Source organism: Drosophila ananassae, chromosome 3L, assembly GCF_017639315.1.
Source record: "Drosophila ananassae strain 14024-0371.13 chromosome 3L, ASM1763931v2, whole genome shotgun sequence".
Classification (NCBI taxonomy): Eukaryota; Metazoa; Arthropoda; class Insecta; order Diptera; family Drosophilidae; genus Drosophila; species Drosophila ananassae.
In genome coordinates this window covers 5,698,026-5,712,188 of record NC_057929.1, presented here as the reverse complement: position 1 = coordinate 5,712,188, position 14,163 = coordinate 5,698,026, and the positions used below count along the sequence as shown (strand labels likewise).

The 14,163-nt window shown below is 43.1% G+C and overlaps 5 protein-coding genes across 5 annotated transcripts; 2 read left to right on the top strand and 3 right to left on the bottom strand.

Annotated features, from left to right (window-relative positions):
• The first annotated feature begins 170 nt into the window (after nucleotides 1–170).
• LOC6494924 (4-coumarate--CoA ligase 1) lies at nucleotides 171–2,221 on the top strand. Its single transcript, XM_001959378.3, has 5 exons — nucleotides 171–368; nucleotides 438–645; nucleotides 705–891; nucleotides 951–1,067; nucleotides 1,125–2,221. Exons 1-5 carry the CDS (start codon nucleotides 228–230, stop codon nucleotides 2,077–2,079), a joined length of 1,608 nt encoding a protein of 535 aa, XP_001959414.1. The 5' UTR covers nucleotides 171–227; the 3' UTR covers nucleotides 2,080–2,221.
• Nucleotides 2,222–4,013: 1,792 nt separating this feature from the next.
• LOC6494925 (4-coumarate--CoA ligase 1) lies at nucleotides 4,014–6,102 on the top strand. Its single transcript, XM_001959377.3, has 5 exons — nucleotides 4,014–4,328; nucleotides 4,403–4,610; nucleotides 4,671–4,857; nucleotides 4,913–5,032; nucleotides 5,099–6,102. Exons 1-5 carry the CDS (start codon nucleotides 4,191–4,193, stop codon nucleotides 6,051–6,053), a joined length of 1,608 nt encoding a protein of 535 aa, XP_001959413.1. The 5' UTR covers nucleotides 4,014–4,190; the 3' UTR covers nucleotides 6,054–6,102.
• A 140-nt stretch (nucleotides 6,103–6,242) lies between these two features.
• On the bottom strand, nucleotides 6,243–8,844 carry LOC6495710. The gene is made up of 2 exons (XM_001959376.3): nucleotides 7,875–8,844; nucleotides 6,243–7,267 (listed from the first exon to the last, which is right to left on the bottom strand). The coding sequence occupies exons 1-2, from the start codon at nucleotides 8,272–8,274 to the stop codon at nucleotides 6,276–6,278; spliced, it is 1,392 nt and encodes a 463-aa protein (XP_001959412.1). The 5' UTR covers nucleotides 8,275–8,844; the 3' UTR covers nucleotides 6,243–6,275.
• Nucleotides 8,845–9,791: 947 nt separating this feature from the next.
• On the bottom strand, nucleotides 9,792–11,213 carry LOC6495709 (pupal cuticle protein 27). The gene is made up of 2 exons (XM_001959375.4): nucleotides 11,071–11,213; nucleotides 9,792–10,675 (listed from the first exon to the last, which is right to left on the bottom strand). Exons 1-2 carry the CDS (start codon nucleotides 11,080–11,082, stop codon nucleotides 10,100–10,102), a joined length of 588 nt encoding a protein of 195 aa, XP_001959411.1. The 5' UTR covers nucleotides 11,083–11,213; the 3' UTR covers nucleotides 9,792–10,099.
• A 2,208-nt stretch (nucleotides 11,214–13,421) lies between these two features.
• Nucleotides 13,422–14,106, bottom strand: LOC6495707. The gene is made up of 3 exons (XM_001959374.2): nucleotides 14,039–14,106; nucleotides 13,655–13,981; nucleotides 13,422–13,598 (listed from the first exon to the last, which is right to left on the bottom strand). Exons 1-3 carry the CDS (start codon nucleotides 14,099–14,101, stop codon nucleotides 13,422–13,424), a joined length of 567 nt encoding a protein of 188 aa, XP_001959410.1. The 5' UTR covers nucleotides 14,102–14,106.
• Between the last annotated feature and the right edge of the window lie 57 nt (nucleotides 14,107–14,163).

Genomic DNA, 14,163 nt, shown 5'->3' with positions numbered 1-14,163 from the left:
AAAAGACCTTAAACAGAGTAAACACTTGCACTTTGTGGTTAACAGCTGAGAAGGTAAACCTAAACTTGGTCTATTGAACTTTCGACTTACTCCGATAAGTTAGACGTGAGAGTCTATCAATTTGTCTATAAATTTAGTCTGCCTATAAATAAGAGTTAAACTTTTGGAGAGGCACAGTCGTCTGGTGTTTGCCATAGAAGCCACATCTTTGGAGTATAAAATAAACCATGGCCCAAGCATCTGGGAACGTTATCTATCAGGATGGAGTTTGGAATGGGGCCCCACTCACCCCCACGTACAACCCCGACGTCTCAGTGGGAAAAGTTATCTTTAACAGCATGAGAACTTGGCCTAGAAATGTGTGCCAGGTGCGTTGCCCTCGAGCCAGCTATCGTTACTTACCTTCCTCAATAAATTTGTGCTTAACTTTTAAACAGATCAACGATGTTGATGGCGAGGAAGTCACTTTCGGAGAAGCCCTTACATGGGCCATCAGGATTGCACAGTACTTCAAAAGCAAAGGTCTGGGACATAAGGATATCATTGGTGTTACCATGAGGTATTCCAAATATTCCATGTCCCTAGGTGTGGCTTGTTTGATGAATGCAACGCCCTTTCATTCAATTACCAATTTGCTAAACGAAGGTAAAATGGATTATTAATAGTGCAAGTATCAAAAGTTAAGTATTTTTATAATTATTTAGCCACCACGAAGCATGTCTTTTCCATAACTAAGCCGAAAGTAGTATTTTGCGATGGTGGGGACATTGAAAAGATTCAAAATGCAACTGCCGCTTGGAAACCGGATATCTTCACTCTCACGGATCACGTGGAAGGAGTTCCCAGCATTGAAACTCTGCTTAAACCAACTGGCACGGAAACGATGTATCAGTCAGTATTCTCTTCTTTACAATATTAACAATATACTATCTAATGGCTATCAAATCCAGGCCAGAACCTTTGAAAGAGGGCGGCGATCAGACTGTGGTTATTCTGTGCTCATCGGGAACAACGGGTCTGCCCAAGGCGGTGTGCATTTCCAATCACTTTCTGCTTTTGGACACCATGTACGTAAAGGCCTTAAAAGTCAAAGGACTTGCTCAATTTAACCTATTTTCCCATAGACCCTCTACCAGCGAGATGGTAATCTATACACCCAGTGGACTGGATTGGATGACGGGTCTGGTGACTTTTGTTTACAATACCATATCGGGATGCAAACGCATTGTTTCCAATCAACCATTTTCACCCGAGTACTTTGTGGAATTGGTTAAGAAGTATAAGCTTCACGCAGGTGTCCTAGCGCCCAGGCATCTAAGTGCCCTGGCCAGTTACCCGGAGGCCACTCCGGATGTTATGGCTTCTGTAATAAACATCCACTACACTGGTGGGTGGGTATCTGAAGCTACTTTGAGTAAAATCCAGGAGATATGCCCGAATGCTATGTTGACCTGTGGCTACGGAATGACCGAGGTGGGAATTGTGACAGCAAAAATTGGATTTGGGCATATTGTCTCTGCGGGAATTCCAGTGCCGGGAGTAAGATTTCGTATCGTCAGCGAGGAGGGCGCCAATCTCACGTACGATGAAGTGGGTGAGATCTACGTGCACACCAACCGCCACTGGAATGGATACTACGGAAATGAGGTGGAGACGCGTAATTTGCAGGATTCCGAGGGCTGGTTCCACACCGGTGATCTGGGCTATTTCGACAAGGATAACTATCTCTATATAGTAGATCGTAAAAAGGAGATGCTTCGCTATGAAAGTCTTAGCTACTTTCCCACCGAAATCGAAAGTGTGATCTCCCAACTGCCGCAGGTCCAAGATGTGTGCGTGGTGGGAATCTACGATGAACGAGTAGGTGACGAGGCAGGTGCCTTAGTGGTCAGGACTCCAGGAGCGGAGCTAACTGCCCAGGAGATTGTGAATTATGTGGCTAAGAACCTGCCCTCCGTTGAAAGACAGTTGCATGCTGGAGTTCAATTCACCGACAAGCTCCCAACGAATGTCAATGGCAAGACTTTGCGAAAAGCAGCCAGGGAGGAGTTTGCCGCCAAAAAAAGGGCAGGTTCTTAAGATAGTAGGGCCACAATTCTTTACCAACCAAAGAGTGCTTCGACGTTAAATGAGTATAAGCCTGATATTAGACTTAGTTGCCCAGTTTCTTTTTCCAGTCCAACTTAAACTAGTTGTATCTAAATAAAAACGTTAATCCCCTTCAAAAATTATGATACATGCATGGAAGGACAATATCGCTGGGAACCAGGAAGGACTGGTTCCCAGCTGTATGCTGATGGCTGTATTCTCGACTAGTTCCCATCCGATAGTTGAGTGATCCAGGAGTCCCCTGTTGCCCCAAACCAAGCCCATATCTTGGCCAATTCCCATCCGATCCTTGAGCGGAGTACCTCAAACGATTTGTAGTTCCACTCTCCTTCAATCTGCATCAAAATCTCGCAACAAAATTTGTTATCCCCATTTTTCGATTTTTTCTAATGGACCCCCTTGTAAAATCCTGGATTTCCACTTTTGCCCCAAACCAAGCCCATATCTTGGCCAATTTCCATTCGATCCTTGAGCGGATTACCTCAAACGATTTGTAGTTCCACTCTCCTTCAATCTGCATCAAAATCTCTAAACAAATTTTTCGATCCCAATTTTTCGATTTTTTCTCATGGACCCCCTTGTAAAATCCAGGATTTCCACTTTTGCCCCAAACCAAGCCCATATCTTGGCCAATTCCCATCCGATCCTTGAGCGGAGTATCTTAATCGATTTGTATTTCCACTCTCCTTCAATCTGCATCAAAATCTCGAAACAAAATTTTCGATCCCCATTTTTCGATTTTTTCTGATGGACCCCCTTGTAAAATCCTGGATTTCCACTTTTGCCCCAAACCAAGCCCATATCTTGGCCAATTTCCATTCGATCCTTGAGCGGATTACCTCAAACGATTTGTAGTTCCACTCTCCTTCAATCTGCATCAAAATCTCTAAACAAATTTTTCGATCCCAATTTTTCGATTTTTTCTCATGGACCCCCTTGTAAAATCCAGGATTTCCACTTTTGCCCCAAACCAAGCCCATATCTTGGCCAATTCCCATCCGATCCTTGAGCGGAGTATCTTAATCGATTTGTATTTCCACTCTCCTTCAATCTGCATCAAAATCTCTAAACAAATTTTTCGATCCCAATTTTTCGATTTTTTCTCATGGACCCCCTTGTAAAATCCAGGATTTCCACTTTTGCCCCAAACCAAGCCCATATCTTGGCCAATTCCCATCCGATCCTTGAGCGGAGTACCTTAATCGATTTGTAGTTCCATCCCCCTTCAATCTGCATCAAAATCTCGAAACTTAATTTTTTATCCCCATTAATCGATTTTTTCTGATGGACCCCCTTGTAAAATCAAGGATGTCCACTTTATGCCCCAAAACAAGTCCATATCTTGGCCAATTCCCAACCGATTCTTGAGCGGAGTACCTTAATCGATTTGTAGTTCCATTTCCCTTCAATATGCATCAAAACCCATTATTTTATTTTTTCTGAGGGACCCTCTTGTAAAATCCAGGATGTCCACTTTTGTCCGAAAACCAAGCCTATATCTTGGCCAATTCCCATCCGATCCTTGAGCGGAGTACCTTAATCAAACGATTTGTGGACCGCGCCAAGGGTTAGAGGAATCAAATTAAGTATGTTGAGGGTTACACAAGTGTCTGGCGATAACATTTTAAGCTTTTTTAATTTGCCTGAATTGTTTGATAAGATATGATGCTGCGAACTTTGATACATCACTGTAGTCAGCCGCCAGACTAGGTGACGACCGACCTGCGTGTGGTTCTTAGGCAGTTACATATATAAATAAAGGAAAACAATTTTTTTATTAATTTTTAAAAAAAAAATAATTTTTTTTTAAAACAATAATTTTATGGTTATGGTTGACATTTTAGGAACTTTAGGAGCTTTGATATAAGTTTTTTTTGCATTACATGTTGTTTCGACACCGGTTTAAGAGGTTTTCTGTTTTATTCGACTTTATCAGAAAAGGGTTTTTGTGATAAGAATGGCTTTGGTTTCAAATTTTTGGCATCACATAGCAATTACTATAAAAAGAGCTCCACCGGACCAGTAGAAACAGTAAACTTTTTGTAAGTGGTGGATATAGACTAGGATTATACTATAACCAAATGAAAGATCTCACAAGTTACGATGCCCAGGAAAGGATATGGAGCGGAAAGAAACGCTTCCAAATGTATAGCGAAGAAACGTCGTTGGGTATGGTTATCTGCAAAACTATGAGAACCTTCCCAAAAAATGTGTGCCAGGTAAGTCAATAACTACTTATATCTAGGGCCATAACTATAACATCCATAACTAATGATTTAAAAACCTCTTTTAGATCAATGATGTAGATGGCGTGTCAGTGACCTTTGAACAAGGAATTTCATGGGCTATTCGGATGGCCCAGCACTTCAAGAAACGAGGTCTGAAACACTCCGATGTTATAGGCATTGTAGCCAGGAACACCACTTACGTAATGTCTTTGGGAGTGGCTTGTTTTCTCAATGCAACACCCCTTCACGCAGTGAATCCGGGTATGGATGAGGGTTTGTATTAATTTCTTTTGAAGTTTATTTCCCCAAATGACCTACGGATATTACGAACAGCTACTACCAACCACGTGTTCTCCATAACCAAACCAAGCCTGATATTCTGCGATGGCCAAGACTACCAGAAGGTCCGGGCAGCTACCAGCGAGTGGCAACCGGAGATCTTCACAATCACCGAACCCCTTCCAGGAGTACCGCACATTGAGACCTTGCTGGATCCTACTCCGACCGAGTTCTGTTATCAGTGAGTTGGCCTATTTAGGCCTTGTTAGTAGAGAGATTACATTGATTACTTGCAGACCAGAGCCCCTGAAGGAAGGTGGCGAGCAAACGGCGGCTATTTTGTGTTCCTCGGGGACCACCGGCTTACCCAAGGCTGTTTGTATTTCTAATCGATGCTTGTTGAACCTTGAGAGTTTGTAAGTCTTAAAGGTTCCAAAGTTCCCCAACGTACAACCATTAATATATACATATATATTTTTTAGTATGCTGAATAACGAAGTGGTATTTTACTCCGCCTCTGGCTTGGATTGGTATACTGGCCTGACCTTTTTCATCATGTCTACCACTATCGGCTTTACCCGTATCATTACCAAGAAACCCTTTTCTGCCGAATATTTTGTCCAACTTGTGGAGAAGTACAAGATTACCAATGCCATTTTTCCGCCGCGGCAGTTATCCGCTTTGGTTAATTGCTCTGCGGCCACTAAGGAGTCCTTAATATCTTTGGAACGTATATTTTACGGCGGAGGAATCACCTCCATTGAAAACCAAAAGCGTCTTCAGGAACTAGTCCCAAAAGCTGTTTTGTTATCCGTTTATGCATTTACTGAAGCCGGATTCATTGCCGCACTTTGGGGATTGGGTAGTGGGAACTCGGTGGGAAATCCTCTTACTGGAATAAAAATCCGAATTGTGGATGACGACGGAAAGTTCTTAACCTACAATGAAGTAGGTGAAATCTACGTTAAAACTGGACTACCCTGGAATGGGTACTATGGCAATTCTCTGGAATCACGATGGATGCAGGACTTGGATGGATGGTACCACACCGGGGATCTGGCCTACTTCGACGAAAAGAATCTGCTGTACATCGTGGACCGCAAAAAAGAGATCCTCAAGTACCAGGGAAATCACTACTGGCCGTCCGAAATTGAGGGTGCTGTATCGGAGTTGTCCCAGATCCAGGAGGTGTGTGTGGTGGGTATTTATGACGAGAAGAATGGAGACTCCGCCGGTGCCTTGGTGGTTAAGAAGAACGGTGCCTCCATCAACGAGCAGGAGATCATCGACCATGTGGCCAAACGACTGCCTGTCGTTTATAAACAACTCCATGCTGGAGTTCAATTTACTGAGCAGCTTCCAGCTAATTTAAATGGAAAGACTGTCAAGAGGGCAGCTCGCGAAGAGTTTATAGCTAAAAAGTTAGCTGCAGTTTAAATATTTGTTAGAATTTTTAATGGTATCTAATTTTATGACGAGTCAGGAGTTTGCAAGGCAAAAGCATTTCCTTGGAGTTTAAAATGATCCTTGACCCAACCACAATTTCTGTAACTAAATAAAATCGCATAATACTTTATTTTAATTTAAATCTTAACTTTATTTTTAAAATATTAATCTTTAAGGGTCCCTGAGTTGTGTTTAAATCATCTTGTAATAATCCTAGTTGTAGATTCTGATCTGCGGCCACCAGCTCCAGCTTACGAATAGGATGAGCCAGAGCCCAAGCGATCTTCGGGTAGCTCCCGCAGTTGCATCACTTGGCAGTGGGGCCTCCGTTGGCTGGAACTCCATGCCAGAGTTGTCCTCCTGATCCGGACGTGTCACCTGTTCCACCTGCGGCCGGACGTGGCCCGGTCGTACCTCCACCTTAGGCAGAGGGAAGCAGTAGACTCGCTCCACCTCGACCACCAGCGGCAGGGCACTGTCCGAGGAGTGTGATGTCTCGGAGACAGTGAGCGGAACACAAATAGATGGCTCCTCGGATGCATTGCGATCCTCGTACGGGATCCCCACCCGGGTGATATTTAGAGGCAGCGTCTCTGGTACACTCAGCTCGCTGTGCATCTGGGCGGAGTTTAGGGAGTCCTCATAGTACTTGTACTCATCCACGGGATCAGCGATGCTCTCGTCTCGGCGGTCAATGTTCGACTTATGGTTTCCTTCGACTTGTTCCGGACTGGCGGTGTTGGAGGTGCTATCTATGAAATCAGTGGGCCAGTTGAGAAGCTCCGACGTGGATCGTGTAGCTTGAGTGGGTGCCGGAAGGTGAACCACCGAGGATTGCATAAATCCGGGTATCATAGAGCTGGTGGCCGGTGGTGCTGGTACTGTGGTGTCATACGGATACGGGTACGGCAATGGCATCCAGCTGTCGTCGGCGGTGGGCAGCGGATTATTCCTAACGATCGTTGTCGTGGTTTCCATGGCTTCGTTAAATTGCTTGGCCATAGCTTTGAGCAGTGGATCCGTGCTGTTAGCTCTTGTCACCTCGAATTGGTGCGGTGGCTGTTGGGAGGTAATCCTTTTCCGTCCATGTTTTTCCGGTGATCTCTCATAGCTGGATGGGTGGGAGTGTACTGGATTCCGATAGCTTCCAGGGGCAATTGGTGCAAGCTGTTCCTCGCTCGAGCTCGATGGTTTGGCATCAATTTCTTAGAAAAAAAGTTAATTCGATAATATAAATTAATGATTAATTAATTTAATAAGATAAGAGTATAAAGTTTTGAACTTATTTTTGAACTTATCTAGATTGAGGTGTAGCAGTATTTATTGAAGATTTTAATCTCTATATTATTTGAAATCTCTTTAAAAAGAATTGGTTTGATAGATTTGGGTAAGTAATTAGCAGACAAAATCCGTAATTGCCAATAAACATTAAGTTTCTATATTTAATGAAAAAATTTCCTCTTTTTAAATTTAACGCACGGAGCTGCCAACTTATTTCTAAAGAGTTAGGTGGCACCGCTACATTCATGGTCTAAAATTTAGATCATATATGATACCATTTATTATAAAAGCCTCAAATCTAAGTTATTTTATGAGAATTAAATAAAGGAAACGCTACTTTATTTATTTTATAGTTTTTTTTATAAATAAAACCCTTTTAAATGGGTCAAGTTTAAAACTTTTCGTTTATAGTTTCACATTTTCATGTTCCTCAAATATTTTTAAGTTTTTGTTTATTTCTTTTTTAATCTTTTAGTAAAAAATATTTACAAAATAAGTAATAGTCCCGTATGTATTTATTTTTAGTCTTACCATCTGCTGGCATTCCCATTAACATGGCCTCCAATCTTCCGTAAACTCGTTCCCTGGGTTGTTGAGCCGAGTCCGTGTCGGTTTCCGTTTCCATGCTGTCGGGCTTCGCCGGATGATCCGGCTTCCAGTTGCCGTAGACCACCGCCTCCTGACTGGGCGTGGAAGGTTTCTGGGAGCTCTCCTCTCGAAACAAGGGAATGTGTGTGTGAACGGTGGAACTGATAGGGCTGCCAGACTGCGGCAGACTGGGCCAATTTGAGGCACTTCCGGGAACCGGAAGTTGCATGTCCGCAATGCGTATACGCCCCCTGGGACGCGGAGGTCCTTGCAGTTGTTGGCCTTGAGTGGCCACGAGCTGGAAGACCAGCCACAGTAGGCACTGCTGCTGATGACTAACCATATTTAAATGAATGGTAAAAATATCTTTTTGATTTTTTAGCTTTTGGCAGAGGTTGTGCCACTTTTGTTGTAAGTTTTATTGTTGTCGAATTTAACAGTTAGATTTTGAAGTTTTTTTTTCGTTTTATTGATTCATTCTCGCTTTCAGCAGCACAACAATAACAGTCTATTGTTACTTGTATTTGTTGCTTTTTATTTGTGTTTTTGTTCGTTTTTTTGCTTTAACGGAACTTCTGTGTCAATTCAATATTCGCACGCACTTGTGGTTGCTGTTGCTACTTAATTTGTTACTTTTCGCCTCTTCGCTTCTTTTCACATTTCTTGGCCATCGAAATACACTGGTGGCCGTGATTATAGGGCTACCGCTGGATAGCCGCTTCTCGCTTTGGTGCTCCCGCAAATTCGATTTCAACACTAGCCGAGATCCAGTATCTGCTGGATACAATATCTAGTATCTTGTGATCTGCACGCGACGACTACTAAACGGCAACTGACTTGGCCAAATCGATTTCAGCCGCCACTCAGACCCAGACCCAGACCCAGAAGAAAGATTCTTTCCAATCACGGCCCATAGAAAATTTTCCTTTGTTCAGCTTCGTTATTATTATTTTTTTTTCACCCGAATCTTAATTATGCGCGTTGAGCGTTGAAACTTAATGGCGAATAAACATTCTTTTAGGGGTCCGGTTCTTTTTTGGTCTGCCTTGGTGGAGAAAATGCAGCGGAATTGATTTATTTGTTGGTGGATCTTATGGCAAAACTATTTACGTTTTATTCAAATATTCGGTCAAATCGTTTGCCGTTCTATGGCCTCAAAGGTTTGGTTTTTGTGTTGGTTTCTTGGCCAACTCGGTTTCTGTATATAAGTGTATTTGTTTATTTAGCTAAGGGCTAGTTTTCACCCAAAAAATAACAAAGTAAACGGTATATTAGTCTATGGTATAATTGGCAGAATGAAGAGAGCTGGGCTGAGCTAGTAACCCATTCACAGACCACTTCAACCGGCTCGTAAAATCACCTGCCGCTGCCTCCTCCTTCTCAACCTCCTCCTCCTCCTGGTAGGTTGCCCGGCATATCCCACTCTCTGTTAGCCAAGACTCAAGCCAAGTCGAATGGCACTGGCAAACTGTCATAATTACGCAACATGCGGCAACCAGTCGAGGAGGCTCTTAAAAGAAAAATCTCCATTCAGCAGCAGCCGGAGCAGCAGCAGCCAGTGCAGCAACTCTCGAAGCTCCCAGATAGTATGTAGAAATATGGAAAATTGGAAAAACCCAACCTGGCATGGAATGGGATCAACAAACCTGCCACATGGGGTAATTCGATCTGCGAAGTAAACAATAAAGCAACCAAAAGATGCACAGTAAATGAGGAAAAATTACATGAAGGAAAAAATTATGAAGATCCATAAAGCGCTTTGTCACGTCTGTCTGAACACCACGAATACTCACTCACTCACTCATTCACTCATACCATATGGGGTTAAAAAATAATAGAAATTATAGTAAATTCATCAAGTAGGTTCGGCATAATGGAAACGTTAGTTTTTCTTTTATTGTTTCAAGGCGGAGAAACTTTCACGCTCGTTAATAAAATAAAATTATGCATATTTTAGTTGGCAGTTGAAAATTTCAAAGTTATTAAAAATAGAAGCAACGGTGATCAGAATCGAAGTAGTACCGATTTCAAAAAGAAGAACTTGCAGAGTGAAATCACAGTCTTGTTGTTGCAGATATAGAATTCAAAGTGGTCACGTTTCCAGGATCATCGGTTCGGTGGGGGACGGGGGCTACAGGACAATACTTTCTCCCGATCTCGCTCTCACTCTACTGGTTCTCCAGGAGGCCAATGTACTGGCCATTCTGATTGGCCACCCGCCTCTCCTCCAGCTTCCTGGCAAAGTCCGGATCCGTCTTGGCCCGCTGCTCCAAGCGCTCCTGCTGCAACTTGATGCCGGCATAGATCTGATCCAGTCCCTTCTGGATCTCCTCGGGAATGGCTGGCGGAGTGGGTATATGATCACCAGTGGCCCTGAATCCGTTCTCATCGGCCGTGTACTGCACATTGACGAGGGTGCCCTCCGGCGATTGGTACGAGTATTGGCCGTGCTGGACCAGCACCCCGTTGGGATTCGTCTCGAAGTCCTTCAGAAAGCCCGTCTCCTCGTGCACAATGCTGTTGCCTGTCTCGTACTCCGTCTTGTAGCTGCCATCCTCGCTCTGCTCCTTGTTGTACTTGATGATCGGTATCCAGGTGCTCGTCTCCCGGTGATCCTCGTGCCGGTGATGGTCCGGCTTGTCGTCCCTCGGAATGTTATTGGCATTGGGATGCTGGTGCTGGTGCTGCTGGTGCTGATGGTGGTGCTGGGCTTGGCAGGCAAAAGCAAATAGTACGATGAGTATCTACGAAGAAATTAAAAGTTGCAATTATTGTTTGGGCAAAATAAGGAATACTTTAATGAAGGTTTAATAAGTTTATGATTTTTTTAACCAAGATTCTTAATTGGGACTCTTAAATTGTCACTAGAAACTACATTAAAACTCTGAAAAATTCATCATAAGGAGATATATTTCATCACTTTTCTGAAAATCTTCTAAAATATCTTCTTTTAGAACCAAAAGTAAAAACTATTTTCATTTTAAAAAACATCTAAGAAACACTCCACTATTTACAAACTTTCAAAATATCACTTTTTTAAAACTCCAATCATTAATCGTTTATTCCTTTAATAACTTTAATCCGCAAGCCTGGCTCTTCGATATCCAACATATAAGGCCTATTTAGAATCCAGACTTACTAGCACTTTCATTTTTTAAGGATTGTTTTTGCCACTGATTTGTTTTGGTTTTTTGTATTCCACTGAATTGGCCCGCTTGTCGCCCGTTTGGCTAAATAGTGAAAGCAACTCCGTTAGACACTGTGCCAAGCGCGGCCCTATTTAAGCCTTATATAGGCGATCCACTCTGCTCCGTTCCGACCCGAGCCGAACCGATCCTCCTCCTCAGGCTGCACTCGTCCATTACCTGTACCCACACTCAGGTGAGCTGCCATGGGAGAGCGCCATCCACGCAGACAAATGCAGATACAGATGCATCTGAAGATGGAGAGGCTCGCTTGCAGTTTGTAGTTTGCAGTTTGCAGTTGCTATTGCCATTGCCTTTGTTGTTGTTTCAGCTGTCTGATCCAACTGATCGGTAATTGTTGTTTGTAGGCTCGACGACGCTTAAATGCTAAAAATAAAAAAAAATCAATTCACTGTCGCTCTCGTTTGGGGCTTTTCCACAGTCAAAAAAAAAAGGTTTTCTAAACGTAGAAAATTGGCCTAAAGAAGTCCAAATAAATGGATTTAAAATAAACATTCTATTACCATTCAATGACTATTTGATACCTGGTACTTTTTCTGCCAAGAACAACCTACCTTGGTAATCTATAAACTGATTTTGATTATATTGTTCCAATAAAATACACTTTTATAGAAATTTTTTTAATAAAAGATATAGGAAAAAAAATGATGCAACCTATAATATAAACTATAAGCTAAAGAAATCAAATCAAATACTTATTTTCGGTGCATAGCTAGCCTATTTTTTTTTTGTAGTACCCACCTTAGCCCGGCTAAGGCCCGTATTTGGCCCGTGCATAGGCCCGGCTCAAATGTCTGCAAATTGTCAGTCCCCCGGTCCGGCACGTCCGGTCGTTCATCTTCGCAATGCCGTTATTTAGAAATAAGCCAGAACGAGTTTTTTTCCTTCGGTGTTGTCTTGGCCAAAAAGCGCCAGTTCGTGGCTTATTTCGTTTTTCTCTCGCTCAGCCGCTCTTTCTGGCCATTTTCCACTCTCTGTGACAGAAGTGCATTCAAGATGAGATGAGATGCTCCCAGCTTCGGCAGATTCGAGTTTCTCGATTCGGATTCATTTTCATCCAATTCGGAATCAAATTCGCATTCTTGTGCCGCCAGCCAAGCGAAAATTGTTGTAATACCGAAAAAGTGCCTGGCAGATGAGGCAAGACGATAATTGAGTCCAAAGCGAGACCCGTCTTGGCAAATGTTAATTAGTTGCCAAACAATTGGGCTAATCTTCAGGCTGCAGTGCTTTTTGGGCCGAAGAGAACATCAGCCATCGGCCATCGGGCCAAAAAAGTAAAGAAAAAGCTTAATTCAATCATGGCGGAGACAACTTGCAAAAGACAATGAATGCGACGGGTTGAAAACCCAATGAAGAGCCCAAGCACTGGTAGAAATACCTATACTAGCTTTACAAATAATTTACTTAATGAACCATAAAGCTTCTCTTAACAATAATACCTCCATATTTGCCATTACACTCTCAGTATTTACTAGTACCAGGTATTATTACTAATATTACTAAATTTTTTCCTGTGCAATTGAGCCAAAAGCTAAAAACACCGACGCCTATTGCGACAAACAGCCTCTCCCCCTTTCGGGCCACCGTGTTTTGGCCAAATCTCCATCTTCCGCACCTACAACTCGCAATTCAAACGCCCGCCAAGCCTCCAAATTATGTTTTTTTTTCGTGCTGGTGATTCATGGCAAGTTGTGCAACTCTTGAGATGCCTTGCCACGCACTGCGGCAATAATGAAAATGAAAACGAAAGCTGGACAAGGTTAGCTATCGAGTGCAAGCAGGCACCACAGCAGGTACCCTGGCGTCTGGACCACAATTTCTTGGCCCACTCACACAGTGACCCGGTGGTGATGGGGGATTCGAAAATGCGGCAAACTGCAAATGTCAAACGATTTCACCCTTACATTCTTAGCATTTGTCGAGCGTGTTGCTGTTCTTATGAACAACATTTGACATTTTGGATTCGGATTCGGCTCCATCCGGCGGAGCCAGCCGTCTCAGCTAACTAACTGGCTTACAGAACCCCGTTTGCTGGCCATAAATATTCAGGGTGCTGCCGGTTGGTAGGTCGCGCCGGGTTGTGAAATGTCTTGTCGATGCGGCGAATCTTGAGCTTGACTCGTAAATAATGCTCTAGTGGCGATTTTGAGGCAATCGTCAACGGAACTTGACATAAAGATCACGTACCGCTTAGGTGACAAGTGGCCGGCCATAAAGTATTTGATTAATTCCTTACTTCTATTATATTCTCCACAATTTAGATTGGTTTTTATTTGCCATTTTATACGTCTTTGGGTTTATACTTCTTCTTAAGTGGATCGTACAGGAACCCGGTGAGACTGGTATTAAAGACATGGGCCTCGGAGGTTAGGAAGTTCATCTCGATTTTGAAATCGGTCTCGGGCAGGAAAGCTGGCAAGTTGTCGGCGATGTTTATATTCGGATAAGTGTAGTTCCCCTTTAAAAAATAATATTAAAGCTATTTCATATAGTGTTGAGATATACATAGGTTACCCTGGGATGGGGACACTTGAGTTGGGACGCCTTCTTTCCAAAGCCCTTGATGACGATGGTCATGAAGCGGTGGCCATGCAGACCCTTTGAGAACTGACACACATCCACATTTACGTCGATCACCTTCTGTAACTGCCGGCTGGGTGGTCGGGGCATGAAAAGCTTAAACGTTGCATTGTACTTTGAGATATCCACAAAGTAGGTCAGCTCCGCAGTGATCAGAGACTTTTCGGGTTCCACAATAAAACAATTGTGTCCCGAAATGTAGTTGGAATTGGCCAGGCAGTTGAAGGTCTTCCACATAAGGCGTAGCCGTTGCCGCGAGGACTATTCAAGAAAAGGTTAAACCAACCTATTAATTTTAGTTAATAGAATCTGGACTACCTTGGCCGAATCACTATAGTTGACCAAGCAGATTAGCAGAAATATCCAAACCAATTGAGCCATGATGTTTCAATCGCCACTGTCCAATTTCGAGGCTCAGATACGGGCTTTAAGTGCAAACGAAC

Coding starts and splice junctions, on each gene's coding strand:
- LOC6494924 (XM_001959378.3), top strand. CDS start 228: ATGGCCCAAGCATCTGGGAACGTTATCTATCAGGATGGAGTTTGGAAT. Junction 369..437: donor GGCCTAGAAATGTGTGCCAG/GTGCGTTGCCCT, acceptor ACTTTTAAACAG/ATCAACGATGTTGATGGCGA. Junction 1,068..1,124: donor TTTCTGCTTTTGGACACCAT/GTACGTAAAGGC, acceptor ATTTTCCCATAG/ACCCTCTACCAGCGAGATGG.
- LOC6495707 (XM_001959374.2), bottom strand. CDS start 14,101: ATGGCTCAATTGGTTTGGATATTTCTGCTAATCTGCTTGGTCAACTAT. Junction 13,982..14,038: donor ACTATAGTGATTCGGCCAAG/GTAGTCCAGATT, acceptor TTTCTTGAATAG/TCCTCGCGGCAACGGCTACG. Junction 13,599..13,654: donor TCAAGTGTCCCCATCCCAGG/GTAACCTATGTA, acceptor TATTTTTTAAAG/GGGAACTACACTTATCCGAA.
- LOC6495710 (XM_001959376.3), bottom strand. CDS start 8,274: ATGGTTAGTCATCAGCAGCAGTGCCTACTGTGGCTGGTCTTCCAGCTC. Junction 7,268..7,874: donor AATGGGAATGCCAGCAGATG/GTAAGACTAAAA, acceptor TTTTTTTCTAAG/AAATTGATGCCAAACCATCG.
- LOC6494925 (XM_001959377.3), top strand. CDS start 4,191: ATGAAAGATCTCACAAGTTACGATGCCCAGGAAAGGATATGGAGCGGA. Junction 4,858..4,912: donor CCGACCGAGTTCTGTTATCA/GTGAGTTGGCCT, acceptor GATTACTTGCAG/ACCAGAGCCCCTGAAGGAAG. Junction 5,033..5,098: donor TTGTTGAACCTTGAGAGTTT/GTAAGTCTTAAA, acceptor TATATTTTTTAG/TATGCTGAATAACGAAGTGG.